The sequence below is a fragment of the Mixophyes fleayi genome, chromosome 5, assembly GCF_038048845.1.
Source record: "Mixophyes fleayi isolate aMixFle1 chromosome 5, aMixFle1.hap1, whole genome shotgun sequence".
Lineage (NCBI taxonomy): Eukaryota > Metazoa > Chordata > Amphibia > Anura > Limnodynastidae > Mixophyes > Mixophyes fleayi.
In genome coordinates, this window is record NC_134406.1 from 211211895 (window position 1) to 211233011 (window position 21117).

Genomic DNA, 21117 nt, shown 5'->3' on the forward strand with positions numbered 1-21117 from the left:
ATAAAATGCACTACACACACCCTATTACATATGATCACATTTCTCACACATGATTAGAGCACTGATTGATTGGGTACATCTTAACAAGGTTAGCAAGCCTGCCATTATGTGTCTTATAGTTAACTACACTTCATTCTCTCATTGTCATATCTAGTGACTTAAGTCACTAGACTAACTGGCTAATGTTCACCTCAACTTTGTAATTTTAGGATGAACCAGGCTCCTTTTGAAATATTACAACTATATGTATTTATGGGTTTTGGAAGTTTTTTGTTTTTATGTATTGCAAGAGGGATGAGTGTTGCTGTCAGCCAGTGTCTGTGTAAAGCTGAACTACAACCACATTTCTGAATAATTGTAATTGTTTGCCCTGAAAACATATTACATCTTACTTTAGTTAAGTTGCTCTATTTTTGACATTACCCAGCCTTCTGACCTCTGCAGTAACATACATACACCAAAGTAATGTAAGTTCTTGGTTCTATTTAGATTAGTTGATGCCGTTACACATAGTTTGAGTGTAATTTGTGGACAAGAGCAGTTACAGAAGAATACAAAAAACACATAATTTTGTTTAGGGATATGCAGCTGCCAGATCTGTATTCTAAAGTAATGTATTTCCCTTCAGTGCTATGACCGGAACGTTGACTCATGGAGATCCCACTCAGGGGCTGTCTGACCGGATTGTTAATAGCCGTGAAGTGCTGGAAGCCCTGAACCTCATTGTACTACAAGTCAGTGCCTTCCCTTATGCCTTACAGACACAGCAGTCTAAGATCAGCCACATCAATGAGGTGCACTGGATTCAACCAGACTTGACAGTAAGCTTTTATTCAGCACAACATTTTTATTCATTTATTTTGTATTCCAAAACCCTGTGAAATACTTACTTTCACCTATCTTCTTTCACTTATCTTCTTCTCTTGTCATTACTTGTCTTGCTATAGTAAGTATGTCCTGCCTACCTGCTCAGTACAGATTGGAGCCAGGATCTGTGATGTTAGTTGCATGTTTTAATTCACATATAGCAGGCAATACTGCCAATGACATCGCTACCTGACTGCTTTGATTCAGCCAATTAGAGGTTATTTACATTTTCCAAACTCCTACTGGCTGCTGCCATTCATTGATTAAAAACAGGCACAACTCTAAATGGCTTAACTACCGGCTATTCGTTAATGGCTTCCTGTTGGCCCATCCATACTGTATCTTGGTGGGCCCCAAATACTGATGAACTTTTCCTGGTCCAGCAGGGCATGCTCTGCTGCCTCGATAGGACTGTGCATTATGTCTGCTTGACATTATTCGTGCATTTATACAGTGCATTCACTGAATATGTATATTGTCTTTATTAGTTTTAAAATGTGCTGTAAATCTGGCTTTTTTCACAGAAATAAATATGGTTTCTGAGCGAAGGGAGAGAGCAGGTGCAGTTTGAGCATCATTCATAGTGAACTCTATGGGCGTGAAGCATAGCACAGGAGGTGCGCTGTGCATAGAGAAGTAGTGTGTATAGACTGCATTGTGAAGTGGGCGATGGTAAATGGTGTCATTTAGATGCAACCTTATAAGGGGTATGTAGCAACCGACAGTCACAGTTTTGGGGTGGGGAATAAGAGCTAATGTGCATCTCCCAAAGTTACCATACCAAAAAGAGCCCAACTTGACCTTTGCTTGCCTATCTGTAACCAATTATGTTGATGGTTGAGTTTTCCACACAAAACATTGGTGTATATATGGTGTATATAATATATGCAAATTAAGGCACAATCCATATTATAGTATATAAAATGGTTTCCATGTCAAGTCCTTTTTTTCACTTTAACTGTTGTCTTTACTTATTTATTTAAGCAATGTACTATTTTTGTTACTGAAATGACTCTCTATCACTGTTTATGCTGTTAAAAGTTCGAGTGAAGTAATTCCATATGGATAAATTGCATGGCTAACCTTAGTATATTCAGCTTCAGTGTGTTTGTTCCTTTTAGGATAAAACCATCCTTTCATGCACCTGCTATAGCCTATAAATTGATTTGAGCAACTTCCATTTCTTTATATTCAGCTTAAATAAGGTTGTTGAAAGACTTTTTTACTAGTTTTCTTTTGTATGTGTTCTAATTTGTGTGACCTAGGAGGAAGTAAGCAGTGAAGAGAAACTTTACTTTGGCATTGATGAATACAGCAAGTCTCTACAGTGGGGCATAACGAGTCCACTTCTGCGATGTGATGAGACATTTGAGAAAATGGTTAACACACTCTTGGAAAGGTGAAGTTCTAAAATGAAAACCCTTTCCCTTTTTTTGGTGTGCTAAGTGTCGGCATTTCTGGCCCCCCCTAGAATCATATTGGTAGACCTACAATGAATTAACCCACCCTCCCTCCCTCCCTCATAGAAATAAAAATATATCAAAGTATAAAGTGTGTGTGGTGCATATCTGCCACACCTCTCGATTTAAGGCGTAACAGTCCCAATTTGAGTGCTCTGTCCCGCCATTCCGATCAGGACAGATCTTTTTTTCTCAGGGCAGCCTGTATTCCACCCAGAATGAAGTGAGGACTGACATTACAAACAGATTAATTATTTTACACACACACACACACACACACACACTATTCTAGAATAACTTCTTTGTACAGTTTTGCAGTACCTTATATGCATTGATTATTAGATGGACAGTTGGGCTTTACCATAGCTGTGCTTGGGGAGTTTGCATGTTCTGAAAGCTAGGATTCCTCAAGTTACATCGTCAATGTTGACAAATGGTAACAAGGCTTTCCCCCATCTCACAGCCCCAGAAAAAAAAACCACCATGGTTGGTTGGTTGGTTCCGCTTTTACACACAAATGTATTCTATTGAAAGAATGACCGTGTACTGCAGTGCTGTATAGTCAGAAATAACACAGTTTCTCTGTAGGTACCCCAGGTTACACAGCATGGTGACACGATGCTACCTACTCATTCAGCAGTATTCTGAAGCACTTATGGCTCTAACTACTATGGCTTCACTCAGAGACCACACCACCCCAGAGACCCTGAGCATCATGGATGACCTCCTCGGCTCCCCTGGAAAAGACAAAAGTGGCCGGGGACACATGCTCATAATCCGGGTTCCATCTGTGCAGCTGGCGATGTTGGCAAAGGAAAGACTACAGGAAGTGAGGGATAAGCTAGGATTGCAGTATCGGTTTGAAGTGCTCCTTGGTAATCCTGCTTCTGAGCTCTGTGTTGCTAAGCACTTTGTGACGAGATTAAAGGTGAGAAAAGTGGAAACTAAAAATTACAACACACACACACACACACACACACACACACACACACACACACACACACGATGGATTTCAGATATCGGTAGAACGGTCTTTACTTGTGCTTGAACATGTTGCTGAGTAAAATGCATTTTATGCCCTTTGGTGTCAATGCCCCATCCTGGCTGTAAATGTTTTTTAGTGGCATGCCTATGTGGTTTATCACCCGTAAGAGAGTGTCAGATTGCCTCTGGTTTATATGTATTTTCAACCCACAAATATATATGGTGTTATACTGCAGTAGACAATAACTGCTAGGTGAATAATACCTTACAATTGTTATTGGTGATTCCTCTTTCATCCTATCTGGGAGACACTGCTACCATGGGGTTATATGTGGGGATCTTGGAGTTGGCACTGAATAAGTTAATTAATTTTGTTTAATACTTGCTGGCAGAACTCCTCCCCTGTGGCCCTCAGTGTTTGTTGCGTGCCCAAGGAGTTGGGCTTACTGTGGCTGCTCTGCAGCTACATCTTGCTGATTTTATTTTAATTGTAAAATAAATGAAAATAAAAACTGTCTGTGCTGCACTGAAGCACATACACTGGCAGCCATTTCTAATTCAGATCATGTCAATCCCGGAGGGGAAGTGGGGATCACGATTCGGCCCACACAAGAAGCCTAGGAGTATGAGGTTGATGCAGATTTACTATAGAAGCGCCACAAAAAACAGCGTTTTTTTGACAGATACTGCAATAGCTAAGGGAGAAAGCACGGTGTAGCAGCCCGAATAGGTGTTTCCCCACCACCTACCTCTGCTACAATACAATGGTATATTCCTGAAGTGGGAACTGCAGACAGGAAGCCGGTTACATGGCTACAGGTTCCTCTCTGTCACTGATGGTCCTTGGCCACTAGGAGGGCTAAGTACTTTCATAAAAATTTTTTGCATGTGTATATATGTATATCAATGGATATGTATATATGTATCTATACAGTTCACTAATATGATATTCAGCACCTATTTGTGTACATATGTATAGATATATTAAATACTCTTAAGTGTCAAATGGTATTCCACAGTTTATATACACTTTGCTGTGTACAGTAACACAAACTGCTGTGCCGACACTGAGTTTGTAGAAATTCCCCAAACCTTCATCCTATTCAGGTTGGGTCTCATTAGGACCAAAGGCTGACATACATTGTATGGCAGCCCAAGGGAGATAAGTGCCCTCCTCCCGTGGTATATTTCAAAACAAACTGGCTCCGAGAGTGACTTTTTTCCGACGGCCCCTCGGGGGCGGTGAGTCTGACAACGGTTAGTAGTCCAAAGACAGACCCCTTTCAGCCAGAGCCATTCCTGGGGTAGCTGATTCTTTTTCTCAGAGTTTTAGCTTCCGGAGGCTGTCAAGAGCCGTGTTCCGGATTCTGCTTAGTCCATGTGACAGGATGGACCGCCTATGCCACCCTGTCTGTTGTTGCTGGGAACCGGCTGGGCTTACTTTGCCACCATTCCCTTTCTTTATCCCAAATGCTCCCTCTAACCACAGTATGAGGGGCTTACAAATGCTGCCACCACTGGACTACTTACAGGCATCCAGAACTGCGGTCCTTCTGGGTAACTGTCTCTGCTAGTGTACCTGGGCCGATACCCATGACCTCTTGCTGTGGGTTGAATTCCCCCTGGCCTATCACACTGGCCAGAGCTGCTGGGTAGCGCGGTGGTACCGGAAAGCTGGGTTCAAACCTCAGAACAGTTGGGAACGGATTAGAGTTGGGTCTAATCTGTAGGTCACAGGAATTTAGCCTGGAGACGTTTTCAAGCAGGTTTTTGAAGCAAAAGATGGTTAATTAGCTCAAGTAGTCTTAACAAGGCCAGTTCAAATGCCAGTCTGTGGTACTAGCAATCTTTCCAGAAGTATAGATGGACACAGAGGAAATCTAACAGCAAGTCTAATTAAACCTTCCTGTGCCTTCAGGTGTGTTGGACACTCACACATCAAAAGGTCTAATTAACATGGGTCCTTTCTTCAGATAGTTGCAGAATACACATTTTTTTCCAATCTATTGCTACGTGGGAATTCCCAAAGAAAAGTTACAAAACCCCAAACAAGTCATTTCCCTACATAACACATCCCAATGTAAAACGATAAGTGCATTTGCAATTATACATTGGTGCCTGCACCTCTGATTTGAAGTATATTACTACAATAAATTATTTCTACATGATCCAGCCACAAATAAGTTATTTATATGTGATCCAGACACAGTCCAGTACCACACTATTACACGGGATCCCGCAAACAGATCAGCAAGGCTTATTTTTGCCGGGATGATACAGGGCAGAGGAGTTATACTACATCCTCCTTCGGCTTCCCTAGCCAGCCAGGCCGTTCAGTCTCCTACTCTCTCTACGAGCCCTCATTATGTATCTCTACTCGACTTTTGGGTTAAGATCCACTGTGGTCTCCATTCTTTTCAGTTGATATCTGATATGCCGCTTTTCTGGGAAAAGTCTAGGAACGGGACTTGTACAACAGGGAGTGGGTTACTTTTGAGTGAGGTCTGTAACGGTAGGTGTGAGCTTAAAATTTCCACACTCTTATCTCAATGGGGGCCTGAGACGGAATCATCTCAGAACAGACAAGGCCATTGCCCTGTGTATGTAACGGTGACACTGAGGCCGGCCTTTCGCCACAGAGGGGATCGGTATCTGACTTCAGGTACATGACTTCAGGTACCTGATTGTGGAGAGTGTTCTACGGATATAAATTGGACCATAAGGTCATGTCACTGCCCCAGCAGGGGGCTTGGTCACTTCCTTAAGGGTTCCAATCCTCCTTCTGTGTGACAATATCATGGTCGTGACATGTGTCAACTGACTGGGCGGGACCAGGAGCTCCTGAAGGCATTAAATTACAGCCTTTGTTCATTGGGTAGACTTCTTTTGCAGCAGTCCCGCCGAGAAAGGAATCTTTCCACGCAGAGCTTCAGACGCTGTGCCGGCAGTGGATTACCTGATATACATCTCAGGGCATCTTGCCCAATGTCACCAGGATCCGAATTCTGTTCACGACCAGGGCTCCTACTGTTGAGGTAGACGTCATGATCATGCAGGGGACCTTCCATCTGCCACTGTGCAGGGTCTATGAAGGAGGCCCCTTCTTAGAATTCTTCTGACTTCAATTTGGGCATTTCAGGTCCGGGAACAACCTTGGCGGACCCCCCCTTGTTCAGGACCGTTATGGTCTGCTTTTGACGGTTCAGGGGATTCTCATCCAGAAACCTGTTGCTTCCATAGTATCACAGGGCGCACAGTACTTCGTAGAGGGGTGTGAGCATTAGTCTATCTCACAACTACCTTTTTTTAGTGTTCCTTGCTTTCCACGGGTGTCTGTAGACGAGTCTCCGTATCAGTTCCTGACTGTTCTGGATTCTGCTTTCCCTCTCTGACTTGCTCTGTTTATCGTAAAGACCTGGGAATGTGGAAGAGGTGCGGACCTCTCTCTATGGGTTCTGCACCTGGGGGTGGCCTATGGCATTGGGTTTTCATTCCTTAACACCTTCATTGCGTTCAGCTGAAGTACGGTTACCACGTGGTAGTGGTGTTACTCGACCAAGGACCTTGGTGCAGGGTATAAGGCCAGAGGCCCCTTGTGGCTAACCATATTCTCCATTTTATGCAATGTAAGGACTGTTGTGTACAGTCCCTTCACTCAAAGCCAAATAAAAGGTTAAACAATTGGGCTGCATTTTTCTTTAGAGTGCCCGTGCAGTCTGTTCTTTTCTTTATTCAGTCCCTTCACTCTGCCTATGATGCTTTTTAGGGTTCAAATTGAATCTGGAGGTTCTGATTCCAGTCCTTCGGGAGCTGGCTGTCTCTTTGGACCTTATCTCAGCTGGCTTTCTGTAAGATAGACTCTATCTCATGTGGTGTGGGCGTCCAACATTAGGATGACTGGTTTCTGCTCGTATGGTCCCATACGGAGATCACGAAAGGCTGGCTGCTAAGCAGACCATTGCTAGGAGCATTCTGTCCTCTGTCCGACAGGCCTTCTCTGTCAAGTCGGCCTATGTCAAATTGTCTTGGCGGCAATTCCACCTATTCCGTTGGGGTGATATGGGCTGCACTTTGTGTTTTAGCGAATCAACTGGTTTTTGGCCGCAGTGTTGCATGCTGGGCTTTAAGAGTGGTCACTCCCTTCAAGGGGCTGCTTTAGAACGTCCCCATGGTAGCAGTGTCCCCCAGATAGGATGAAAGAGAAAAGGGTGTTTTTATATTTACAATAAATCTGTTTCTCTGATTCCATCTGGGGCACATCTCGTTCCCTCCCTTCTGCTCTTCTGCTGTTTTTATCTTAAGTGGTGGTTTTCCCTTCCCTGGGGCTTTCTGTATTACACTGAGGCTACAGGGGGTTGCAGAGGGAAGGAGTTCTGTCAGCAAGTATTAAGTTAGTTCAAGTGCCAACTACAAGCTCCCCACATACAACCCTGTGGTAGCAGTGTATCCCAGATGGAATCGAAGAAATAGATTTATCATAAGTATAAAAATCCTTTATTCACTGAAGAATATTTTGGTGTTTTTCTAGAGGCAAAGGTAACATTAATTATATAGTGCTACATGTTCTGCAGCTCTTTACAGAAAATATTTAATCATTCACAGCAGTCCCTGCCCCAGTGGAGCTTAGAATCTATATAGCTCATGACTTAATAGGATAGGACTTAAGCTAGCCACACACATGCAGCTATTGTGATTTTTCTAAACGGACAGGCATTTGGGATGCAAGTTCAAAAATGGTTATTATGAACTCTCAATCTGATCATTATTGATCAGTTTGAGGAAAATTCTGCCTGCGGTGACTTTGTCACTGATTAACTTTGTTCCTGTGCAGATTAATTTATTCAATCTGCCTCCAGGTAAGTGCATCTGCCTAAATTGGCTGTAATGTATGTGGTCAATATTTCTATATTTTTATGGGGTTTTTTATGTTCAAATATCTTGTATTTTTAGAAGTTTACGTAACTAGATTGCAGGTAACAATGTAATTTATTTTTTTACTTATCAAGGTGTGGAGGGGATGTGAACAAGATGACTGGCTTCCTAGAACATTTAAGGACTTGGAAGGACTACCTTGCATTGTAGTTCTTACTGGCAAGGACCCCCATGGAGAAACGTTCCCCAGGTATGTGAATGGACTGATCATAGTTCTCTTTTTTAAATATTTTTTTCAAAAGAAGCTTAAAAATATGTTTTGTATTTTAGATCACTAAAGTACTGTGATCTCCGGCTAATTGACTCCAGTTTTTTAACCCGAACGGCATTGGAGCAAGAAATTGGCCTTGCTTGTTGCTATGTTTCCAGAGATGTCATTAGAGAACCTATGACTGTTCTGGACCTGAGCGACAAGGATGTGGACAAAGTTGAGAATGACTCTGATGAGCTGTTTATAGACTTGGACAGACCACATAGTAATGGCAGTGAAGTTACAGGCACTTCAGGTTAGTATTTACTTGTTGGTGGTTGTTTTACTTGCGTGCAAGTTGCGTTCTGATTTGAATCGGGCCCATAATGTGCATGTTTTTCTGCTAAAAGAAATGGTCATGTTAATATTTAATTGTACACATAATGGAAAATGCTGATTGAAAATATATTGCTGGAGTGTATAAAATGGACATCTGAACTAACCTGAAGCTGAAAAGTTAGTTAAGCCAAATGGTGTTATGTGGTTTAAAGTGTAGTGTTTTCTTTGACACAGGTTCCATTGCAGAAAATGGAGTCAGTTCCTCAAGTGCAGCTGATGAAACCAAGAGACAGCCAGCAAACCATGACTTTCAGAATGTTGCCAACAGCTCAGTGGATGAAGGCACTTACCCAAATTCCACAGCTAGTGATCTCAAACCAGAATGTGACTCACTAGGAACACAACTGGCCAGTAGTACGACCTCAAAATTATCCACCTCATCATCACAGACTTTCCAGTGGACTCATCATTCAGAGCGCAAACGCAGGACTTTGAATTTAGCTTTGCCCCGTATTGTGGTTCTTTCAAAGGCTACTTATAATCTCTTGGCTTCTCAGAAAAACGGGCAAACACCTTCTGCAGTTTTCCTCTTGCCCCATTCCGATGTCAGTTGGTTGAGATCACTGAGGCCTTTAATTTCTAAAGACTTAAGCAGTGAAGAACAGTCACTTTACTACAGGCAGTGGACATCAGCCAGACAGCATCATGCCGATTTTGTGAACACAAGTGAGCCTTTAGGAACAAGGAATGTTCATCCACGTCGTCTTCTTCTCACTGGACCCTCACAGGTCATTACTGGCATGTGGTTTATTTGTTGTTTTGTCACAAATCTTCTTGTATTCAGCTAGATTTATTTTACAATATTATTGATCATTTTCCTATAGTATTGACTTTACTCTAATAGGGCTACGAAGGCATTAAATAAATTTATACTTGTCCTTTTATCTTGGATTAGGTGTTGGATTGATCGTGTTCTTAATTTGTAATTTCTAAGTGACTTTGCATTTGAAATCTTATTTCGTTAAATTCAATCTTCAATGTATTTTATTTCTAACACAGTTTCCCTGTTTTTTAAAGGTGGGTAAAACCGGTGCTTATTTGCAGTTCCTCAGGATACTCTACCGTATGCTGATCCGGCTTCTGGAGGTAGACGTTTATGATGAGGAGGCTATAGATGCAGGTAGGACTCTTAGTCATTATAAGGTATAGTAGCCGGAATTTGGTTTGTGTGTGTCTGTATACTGGTGGGTATAAATGAGTTACACTAATCATATTGAGCAAAGGACTTCTACAAGGGAGTGGTTTATGCTACTTTAAGCACGTAACATCTCATCATGACGCAAGTAAAAATGTCCCGGAATCACTGAATTTTCAGCCATTATGGGAATGAGAGAAAACATCATTTTTTAAAATATTTGCGACCATATAAAAAAAGAATATTTTATTTATAGAAAGAGAAGAGTACACATTTTGTAGTTGGACATTAATACTAGTCAGTTTGTACAAAGTCATCACACAAGTTCCTAGGTCATTTGAAAATGGTTAAGGGGCGCATGGCAAATTCCTGTATGGAATCATAGGTTCAAGTGAAGACACCAGTTCCGCATAACTGTTATGAATCTTTCACGTGAAAAGATAATCTTTTCTTCAAAAATGGTACATATTTAAGATATTTCATTTTTTCACAGCTTGAAAAGAAAATAATGTTCCTAATATAATAGTTTTAATGCATAACCCCTATTTTACAGTTTGTCATGAGTTGCAGAGTAGTAGGAGTTCTAAAAACAATCAGGGGCAGGCCCCATAGTGAGCTATCTTGGGCTAGGTCACTGGGCTACCCACATTTTCCCACAGTAGACCAATCAGGATATATTTTTAGGTAGTTTTAAATCATTTTCTTAGTATCGTTCATAAAGTTGTTTTTTTTTGTTTTTTTTTTACTCTTGCAGGTGGGGAGCAGGAAGGAGATGAAAAGCGCACAACAGACATGGAGCTATGGCCAGATATTGAAATTTTCAGCAAAATTCCCTTTGACATCACTGTGCATGATCCAAAATATCGACACATCAGCCCTTTGTACAATGAACACATTTCACAAGCTAAACAAGGTGCAGTAGTTTAATAATCAGTTTCCAAAATCAGTTTGGCTTGACCTGTAGGGCAGCATGGTGGCTTAGTGGTTAGCACTTCTGCCTTACAGCACTGGGGTCATGTGTTCAATTCCCGACCATGGCCTTATCTGTTTGGCGTTTGTATGTTCTCGTGGGTTTCCTCCGGCTGCTCCGGTTTCCTCCCACACTCCAAAAAACATACTAGTAGGTTAATTGGCTGCTATAAAAATTCACCCTAGTCTCTCTCTCTCTCTCTCTCTCTCTCTCTCGCGCTCTCTCTCTGTCTGTCTGTCTGTGTATGTTAGGAAATTTAGACTGTAAGCTCCAGTGGGGCAGGCACTTATGTGAATGAGTTCTCTGTACAGCGCTGCGGAATCAGTGCCGCTATATAATTAAATGGTGATGACCTGGATTCTATTTTGTGTACTTTGATTAGTCTGCTTGGTTTGCATTCAGTTCTGATAGAGGAGCAGTATTTTCTATAGAAAAGTGGCAGATGAATTTGCTATGAGCTGTATAACTTTGTTGTAAATTGACATTTCCTGGAAGTTCAGATTTTTCACAGAATAATCTAAGCTGAAAATACTAAACCATGTAAGGAGTTGCTGAGCACTGTTTAAAAACCACAGCCCTTCCAGTGCACAGAGTAGAATGTGATGCTTTTATAACTTTCCTTCTAAATACCCTCAGGATATAATCTATTCCACAGTCTATTTTTAGCTCTGCCATAATTCACAGTAATACTATCGAGTGACTGTGTGCAGAAAGCCGTATAAACGGAGAGCATATCGAGACCAGCTGAAAGTCTCTCTTGTGCAGAAACTACATTTTCAATGTTATTTATCAGCTATTGCCGGTTAAACAAAAAACTACATATAGTTTTAATAAATTGCAGGATTTAGTTCCTGTTTCTTGTCAGTTGCAAAGATAATCACGTTACAAACTGCTTGATTGCAACCTTGTTCATGTGTATCCATTTTATTCCAACTCTGTATTATGTAAAAGTAGTATTGGCTTTCAGTATACTTCAAGCCCATGAATTATTATTTGCACTATTATTTCTACATTTTGCAAATAAAAGTAAAATGCCCCCCATTTCTTATCCAAAATTTCAGACTGCAAATACGTTCGTATTAATGTTCAATGCACAATGTACCATCGTATGTTAATGTGTGTTAAGCAATTTGTAGCTGTCTGTTCTAAAGAACCATTGAACCCAAAATACAAATTGCTGTATGTAATGGTTATTAATAACATTAACGGAACATGTGTAAACCTTCCCAATTACATAAAGTCTAATTTTTGTCAGATTGCAAGCTGCTCGGTTATCATACATTTCATACTGGTGGAGAATGGCTGAAGTGTTAGTAGATTTAGCAGACATTAGATTTAAAGACAATGCACATATAAAATGTTACCACTGATCATCACTTTATCAGAACTGAAAGATATTTGCGATGATCTCCTGAATCTGTTACATAGTGATTAATTAATCATTCGCTACTGTATATGGCAGCTTTACTATTTATTTTTTTAAGATTTCTTCTTCTCTTCTGCAGAGTCACTGGGAGTGCGACCTAATGAGCCCCGGAAACGTGAAACCGTTTCTATGATGCTTACAAAATATGCATCTTACAACACTTTCCATCATTGTGAGCAGTGTCATCAGTACATGGATGTTGGTTCCACATTACAGGTAAAAAATAATTAAGTTCCTCTTGATTTCAAGAGAATCGATATCCAACATTTTGGAAAATGCAGACAGCAGATGACCGCTGCCGTCTCTGTCGTGTCCGGTAGTCTTCCAACCACACTAACTGGCTGCAGTGACCCCACAAGTGGTCCAGGTGACTCGTCCTAATGGCCTTACCAGGTCCAGAGAGAGAAATGAGAAACCATGTATACGTATGCTAATCCTAATGAAGTGGGAGGAGGTGTTTAAATGTTTGTAGTGTTACCTTTTTAAAGTCACTATTGCAGCAATGTATTAGTATCGTCACCACATGCTTATAGTCCGAAGCTATTGACCTATTTATCCAAGTTGCAGAATTGAGTAGATTTCATCTAAATGGTAAAGAAGGTAGAACCAGCATGATTCATGGGATAATATAACAGTCTGCAATGAGCACAGCTTGCACTATATTCATACATTTAGCTAGACAGGGGCCAATTTAAGAAGCTCCTAATCTCCCTGAAAGTGGCTGTTTTGAAGGGAACAGCTGCCACATTAAGGATCCCAGCTATTGCCCACTGTTGTTGTATACAAAAGCAGTCGTCCAGATTGCTATTTAGCGTTATTTAACAGATTCCAAAAATCAAAGATTTTCGGAACTTGTGCCTGATGGCGGCGTTACTCATTGACGCCTATTGGGAGAGCATCGCGGTAAAGGGATCTTCAGGTCGCTCACCGCATCTACCTGCTCTCCTCTCTGGTTACTATTGTAAAGGTGGCCACTTTGCGCATAGAGGCCGGTTATTGTTGAATATGTCCCACAAAATGAAATTTAACACATGGATTGGGTTGCATCTCAGTGGTCTCTAACGCAAATGTTCCATTTAAAAAAGTGGTCATGATGATATCTGCATCACATGCAGACTTAAGCATTTGTACATACAATCTGTAGTGTGTTCTGCATTCCCTGAACACCAAAGAGTACATACCATAAGAAAGTGACAATTCACATTATACCCAGGGGCAGGGGGGCATTTGCCCCCCGGGCTGGTTCCATAGTGGGCTACCTTGGAACTGGATCACAGGGCCACCTTCATTTCCCTTTTAATAAGTTCCTAAAAGGCTGCTAAGTCAAGTCTTGCCCCCCGGGCTAAAATTTGCCAGCCCTCCCCTGATTATACCCTAATAACCTCTATACCTAACGTTTCTTTTAGACGCCTGAATCCACCATACACGCCTTCACTTTTTCATCTTCAATGCTTGGAGAGGAGGTTCAGCTTCACTTCATCATACCCAAGTCCAAAGAGCTTCATTTTGTGTTTAGTAAACAGGGCAAGTACCTGGAGAGCATGATGCTCCCTCTGGTGTCTGATAAAGTAAGTGGTTTTCACTGCACTTTGCAGAAATGACAGTGTTGGATTTGAGCAAAACTAAAATGTAAACATTTATTTTATTTTTTTTACCCACCAGCAAAACCCAAACATGGTTAGAAGTCCAATTTTCACCCCTTCAAGCGGGCGCCATGAGCATGGTCTGTTGAACCTTTTTCATGCTATGGAAGGCATCAGTCACCTGCATATCATGGTGGTGAAGGAATATGAAATGCCACTTTACCGAAAGTACTGGCCAAACCACATCATGCTAGTTCTTCCTAGCATGTTTAATAACGCAGGAGCCGGTAAGTCATTTCAAGTGTAGACTGTATATATTCCTGTTCATCCCTGATCTGATGAAAAAACTGACTTTCTATGTGTTTAAATAAATAAACAAAACAGTTGTTGTTTTCTTTTCAAACACAGGAGCTTCTAGATTCCTTATTAAAGAGTTGTCTTACCACAACTTGGAGCTGGAGAGAAATCGCATGGAGGAGCTTGGAGTCAAACGTCCATGTGTGTGGCCCTTCATTGTTATAATGGATGACTCCTGTGTCTTATGGAACGTACATAGAAAGGTTCCAGAGCAGTCAAGGTTAGCATTTATTTATTGTGTGGAAATGGATTGTGCCAAGAGATTGTAAAGGATTTAACACATATCTTAATTTAAAAACCAATTGGTGCCATTTAGATTCCTATGTATTCCATATGTAAATAAGGCAGACCACACGGAATGCTGTGCTAGAAAGAGAAAAAAATTCTATGACAAAGCTACATCTTGAATGTCTTCATATCTATATAAATGGGTATAAATGTTTGGCATTTTTTAATATTTTTAGTTCCTAGATTTAGTCTGTTTGCAGACTGTCCTGGCTTGTGACGCCTTGGTGTAATGGGTGACTTTGTCCAACTTACAAGGGCTACACTTTGCCATACATGGTTTTGAATAAATTTTCTATTTTATGGATCTTATTAATATTGTATTTATGTGTTACTTGCAGCCAATCAACAGAGACGGATGCTTGTGGCGTTAGGAATGTGTCGCTGAAGCATGTTTTACAACACATGGAAGCCACACCCAAGATCAGCAATTATGCAATGCTTGGGATCCAGAAGTGGAACAGCAAGTTAAATGCCACCTTCCCTAAGTGTCCATTCTCCCGGGGTCATGTTCATGACTTTATACTGCTCAACGTAGACCTGGCCCAGAATGTGCAATACGACCTGAACAGGTGAGTTGTTTTAGTAGTTGGATATACAAAGCATCGGTCTGTCCATTTATCAGATATGTGCTTATTTTTATAATATTTTCCTTACTAAAGACAACATCTATTGCGCATATTTGTCTGTCTGTCCCTATTCACTCAGAATTCGGCGTCTGCCTACTTATTCCATGTCATTCATGTTTAAAGGCTATATTCACCACATTATTCACATGGTTTTAGTGAGGAGTCCCTTTCCTGGTGCCACAAGCTTTACGAAGATACTTGCTACCGACATTTGTATTGAATTCACCCAAGGAGCGTGCCTATCTCTTGGGATTGTCTGAAGCATGCAATTAATATTGCCTTCGGGTTTGGTTTTCTTGTCCCCTGTGTAAATTTTAACAAATAAGAATCACATATAGGTAACTACACCTGGGGATGTATGTTTTGGGCAGGGGTAGGCAACCTGCGGCTCTCCAGGTGTTGTGAAACTACAAGTCCCAGCATGCTTTGCCAGTAGATAACCAACAGGTAGGTGGCAAGGCATGCTGGGATTTGTAGTTTCATAACACCTGGATAGCCGCAGGTTGCCTACCCCTGGTTTTGAAATGGGTACAAGACACCTACCTACATTTTTTATTGAGGTGCACCTTCTCCTAGCTGCAGCCCTGAGAGCTGTGACCTGGAGCAGTTTTTATATGGCCGCTTCTAGTTCTGTCATACAGAACTGGCAAATCCATTTAATTCAACAACTTTACATTACAGTGGAGAGAAAGACTTGGGCTGCCAGTGTTGAACTCCAGCATATAGCAGCAGCCGATGCTCTGGCTATGGAGAGGATCACCTTGGTAAATCTTTTACTAGATGGTCATGCAGCCTTAAATGAGCAATAGTCATAATTTGAAGATCAAGCTGAGCTTTACAGTGATGACATCAGTTTGGACATAGACTACTTGTTTGGTGAGTTACTTTGGCCATAGTAGTTTTAGGTTCTGGCAGTTCAGGTTTCCTGTAAAGGGATGTACTTCATAATATTTATGTAAACTAGACAGACAACAAATGGTAGTGTCGGAGGAAAGGAGAGACTGATCCAAGATTAAAAAATAAATTTTCTCTGACCTCCTTTAGGGGACACCAGGGACATTGGGGTATAGAGAAGGCCAGGTGAGCTGGCACTTTAAGAAACTTTTGTTAACTAAGCCCTAGCTCCTCCCTCTCTATACCCCACTTCCTGGTTCCTCAGTTTACTTTAAATGCCTGGCAAATGGGTTGTGTTTGGGCTGAGCAGCAGCCCAATTCTGTTACTGTTCATTTTATTTTCATTAATTTTTGTTTTGCCATCGGAGGCTTTTGCCTACTGTTGTTTGACAGCCAGCGGCTCTCAGTTCTTTGAGCCATGGCCGCTGCCGTCTGTAAGGCTACCTCTTGCTAGGGGCAGCCACTGGATCAATTAAAGAAAAAAAAATAAGACGTTTAGCTTAGCAGAGTGCGTCAGGCTAGGGTCACTGATAGTGAGCCCTGCTAGGCACTGGATTGGTGGAGGGGGCTGGACACCTGCCAATCCAGTGCTGGGCCCTGGGGAGGGAGGTGTTGTTCCTCTTATGCACTTCTTCCTTGGTGGTGTCTCACTTTCTTGTGTGCAGACACCAGAATAGGCAGCCATTTTACAGCTCCAGCTTCTCCCCTTTTCTGTCTTGTGTCCTGTAGGGTAACTGGTTGGGGATGGGTTTTCTTTCCCAGGGTTTTGTACGTAAGACTCTGGGGGCTACTTGGCTGTATTACAGGCTCACTTTCTGTACTTGATTTGTGTGCTGCTTGTCTTTACTGTGTTTTTCACTGTTTATTTGTCTGTGTTATCTGTGTGTTTTGTCCCATCTGTTAACATATCCGGGGGAAAATCCATGCAGGTTAAGGCTGGAGTAACTTCTAAGTTGAAGTTCATCTGTGCCGCCTTTAATGTTAAGTTACCGTCCGGACAGTCAGACGCGCATGCCTTGTGGGCGGCTTGTCAGTCTCAAGATCGCATGCTGTGTGCTCCAGGAGGTTCTGGTCCCAGCTTAGCCCGCCTTGGCTCGGTCTCTTTCCAATACTGTGGCTGAACTTTTTCAATTGGTGTGGTCTCAATCTGTGAGTGGAACTTCAAATACGCCTTCCTCTGTGGCGAGTGAGGTAGATTCTGGTCCCGATTCAGTAAGTCCGGGTCCAGCTGGACCTGTGACAGTGGATTCTGATGAACTGGCTTGGGTACTTGGGCTTGTGTCCACAGTACAGGGTTTGGTTTCGTCTCCTCCTCCTTAGAGCGGATGTTTAAATCTGCTACACCCTTCCTCCTCACCTAAGCAGATGGCGGCACCACTGCAGGGATCAGGGTGAATTAGCGATGGATTCTGATATGGACTCTCCTTCTGTGGTGGAGGATGTTCATCCTGATTGTCAGAGTGGGGAAGAATTAATACGTGCAGTGCGTCAGGTTCTTGAGATTCCTGAGGCGGCTGTTGCTGCTGAGCCTTCTGTCTTTGAACGGCAGACAAAGCAATCTTTGTCTTTTCCTGCTTCTTCCCAATTGAAAAATTTGTTGCCTGAGCCTTGGGCTTCACCAGATCGAAAGTTCCAGGTGTCTCGTCGGCTGCAGCCATTGTTATCCCTTTCCTTCTGAGGTTCATGCAAAATGAGAGGCGGCTCTACATGTGGATGTTCTAGTTCCAAGACTGGACAAGGTTACTATGATTCCTTTTCCCAACACAGCCACTCTTAAGGATGGTACAGACCGTAAACTTGAGGCTGTCCTTAAGTCTATTTTCGTGGAGGCTGGTTCCTCTATGTGGCCCACCTTGGTTTCGGCATGAGTCAACAAAGCTGCAAAACACTGGTCAGAACAGCTCTCTTGAAGGTTTGTTGACAAGAAAAATGCCTTCTGAACTGCTTCCTTTGGTGGAATAAATTCAGAGGGCTACAGGTTTGCAGCATTGGAGTCAGGCCTGGGCTACTCGGTGGCCGCAAACTAAGTCTGCGGACAAGCCCGCATGACAGGCATTTTGCCCCTCCTTCTCTTTTTCAGGGATTGGTGGTTTCAGTCTACTACGAATGCCTAGGGGAGTTATGGACTATAGGTACATAACTAATCAGCTCTGTCATTCTCTCAGGTGGTTCTTTACCACAGGGCTTTCCACGTGTCCACGAAAGCGGCTGGCTCTATAAGAGGCAGTCCAATCCCTTATTTCTTCTGGAGTGTTTATTCTGGTGCCGGATTCCCAAAAAAGTTTGGGATTTTATTCCAAACTAGACTGCTTATTCAGACCCATTCTGAATCTGATTTCCTTGAACACTCAGGTCAGGGTATCCAGGATCAAGATGGAGTCTTTGCAGTCAGTGATTTACAGCATGGAACAGGGAGAGTTCATGGTGGCTCTGGACATCAAGGATGCCCATCTGCATATTCCCATCTAGGAGGGTCATTAGCCCCTCCTCAGGTTTGTGGTTTGGTCAGAGCAATTCCAATTTCAGGTACTTTCCTTTTGGTCTGGCCACAGTCCCACGGGTCTTCATCAAGACCATGGTGGTCATGGACATGGATGATCTTTGTTTGAAGGCAAAGACTCCAGAGGTATTTCTCTCTCATATCCAGGTAGTGATCCAGACTCTGGAATCCCACAGTTGGTTTCTTAACTTCAAAAAATTAAATTTGACCCCAACCCAGTGGATGATCTTTTTGGAACTTTTACGTGACACCCGACAACAACGAGTTTTCATACCACCGGACAAGATTTTAGCCTTGCAGAAGATGGTAATCTCTGTTGGCTGCAAAACAGACCTTTCTGCATTTCGGTATAAGATTATGGGCAAGATGGTATCAACTTTTGAGGTGGTCCAGTTTGCTCATACACTGGAGTTCCAGTTGGAACTGCCGGGGCTGTCCATTCTCAATCTGGGATTGGACCTTGATCAAAACTGATGCCAGCCTTCAGGATTGGGGAGTTGTCTGTTTTCGCGTGCTGTTTCAGGGTCTTTGGACTCTGCCCACAATTCCATCCGATTTATCGGAAGTTTGAATTTCTTCAGTGTTACGTGTTCTAATCAGCGTGCAATATTTGCTGCAGAGCTGGGCGGTGAAGAATCAGTCACACAATGCCACAGCGGTGGCATACCTCAATCACCAGGGCAGCACCAAAAGTCCCTTAGACATGCGCGAGATGCACCAGATTTTGCAATTGGCCGAAGTTCACATCCCACCAGTTATAGCCATCTTTATTCAAGGGGTACAAAATTGGGAAGCCGTGTTTCTCAGCAGGCAGACTCTGTATCCTGGTGAATGGTCACTCGATTCAGAGGTGTTTCGCCATTTGGTAGACAGGTGGTGTCAAGCGGACGTTAATAACCACAAGGTCCATCTCTTCTGTTCCCAGGTAAAAGATCCTCTGGCTGTCTCAGTAGACTCTATGTCTATTCCTTGGTGGTTCCTCTTTGTTTAACTGTTCCCACCTATAGGAATGCTTCCGAGGGTGTTGAAGGTACAGAGGGGAAGTTGCTTCAGTCCTTCTAGTGGTGCTGGATTGGCCTGATACACAGAAGTTCTCTCCATAGCAGGGGGTCGGTCGTGGTACCTGCCGCTAAGCCCAGACCTGTTATCTCAAGATTCATTTCATCAAGGTTTAGAACGCCTGACTTTAATGGTCTGGCTGTTAAAGCCGTGATCCTTTGAGCTAATGGGTTGTCAGCGCGTGGTGCAGACCATGTTTCGGGCTAAGAAACCGGTTTCGGCTAAGATAGATAATCGGGTCTGGAAGACTTATATTGCCTAATGTTAAAAGAAGGGGTTTCCTACCTCTTCTTTTTGATTGTCCTGGTTGCTCATGTTCTTGCAGGCCAGCCTGGATGCTGGTTTGCACCTTAGTTCTCTTAAGGGTTAGGTGTCGGCTCTTATTGTCGTCTTTCAAAGAAGACTAGCTGTAATGCCTGATGTGCAAACTTTTATTCAGGGGGTGCTTCATGTGCAACCTCCATATGTTCTTCTGGTAGCACCTTGAGGTTTAAATTTGGTGTTTAATGCTTTGCAGCATCCGCATTTTGAACCCTGTAGAGTTCACTTAAATCAGAACATTGTCATTCTTGCCCTGACTACGTCTGTCTTTGGAGTGCGAAGTTTCTATTCGTTCTATCGATGTGGTTCGTGCCTTGCACATTTATGTGGGTAGGACTTGGGATGTGTGCAAGAAAGAGGATCTTTTGATCCTCTGATACACACAAGAGAGGCTGGCCAGCTGCCAGTGTAACTATTGCTTGATAGATTATGGCTGTAATCCATCGGGCTTATAACGTGGCTGGTCAGCCTGTTCCAGGTAATCTTCGGGCTCACTCCAGAAAGTCACTGAATGCTTCTTGGGTAGAACACCACGGTGCCACTGGTGAGCAGCTGTGTCGGGCAGCCACATGGCCTTCTGTGCACACATTCATTCGGTTTTACAGGTTTAATGTGTTTGCATCCAAAGATGCAAGTTTTGGAAAAAATGTGCTTCGTGCAGTTTCTCTGATCGTTTCCTCCCGTGATGCAGCTTAGGGATGTCCGCAATGTTCCTGGTGTTCCCCAATAGAGGCCAGAGAAAATAGTATTTTTATACTTGCGTGAAATCCATTTCTCTTAGTCCATTGTTGGACATGGGGCACCCACTCTTGATGCTCTGGTTTCTCCTACCATTTGACGTTGTCTTGTTTTTAAGAGTGTGTTTTTCTATTTTTTTTATTTTTTCTGTTTTCTCTCTCTGCGGGTTTGGTTAAGCATAAACTGAGGAAACCGGAAGTGAGGTAGATAGGAAGGAGCTTAAGGCTTGGTTAACATAAGTTTCTTAAAGTGCCAGTTCAAACTGTCCTTCTCTATACCCAAATCTCCCCGGTGTACTCCAGTAAGAGAAATGGATTTTACATATGTATAAAAAATATTATTTTGACAATAGAAGAAAGCTTTATAAGGAATATTTCCAAGCAGGTTT

The 21117-nt window shown here is 42.5% G+C and overlaps 1 protein-coding gene across 1 annotated transcript in view; it reads left to right on the plus strand.

The window, feature by feature from the left end:
* Positions 1 to 21117, plus strand: part of GREB1L (GREB1 like retinoic acid receptor coactivator) — a 109654-nt gene that overhangs the window by 81674 nt on the left and 6863 nt on the right. The window contains exons 18-30 of the mRNA XM_075213393.1: positions 629 to 821; positions 2133 to 2266; positions 2916 to 3255; positions 8318 to 8433; positions 8514 to 8749; positions 9007 to 9560; positions 9850 to 9952; positions 10722 to 10880; positions 12443 to 12579; positions 13770 to 13931; positions 14026 to 14233; positions 14355 to 14523; positions 14930 to 15160. Coding sequence (XP_075069494.1) covers positions 629 to 821; positions 2133 to 2266; positions 2916 to 3255; positions 8318 to 8433; positions 8514 to 8749; positions 9007 to 9560; positions 9850 to 9952; positions 10722 to 10880; positions 12443 to 12579; positions 13770 to 13931; positions 14026 to 14233; positions 14355 to 14523; positions 14930 to 15160 — 2742 coding nt within the window. The remainder of the gene's footprint in view (positions 1 to 628; positions 822 to 2132; positions 2267 to 2915; positions 3256 to 8317; positions 8434 to 8513; positions 8750 to 9006; positions 9561 to 9849; positions 9953 to 10721; positions 10881 to 12442; positions 12580 to 13769; positions 13932 to 14025; positions 14234 to 14354; positions 14524 to 14929; positions 15161 to 21117) is intronic.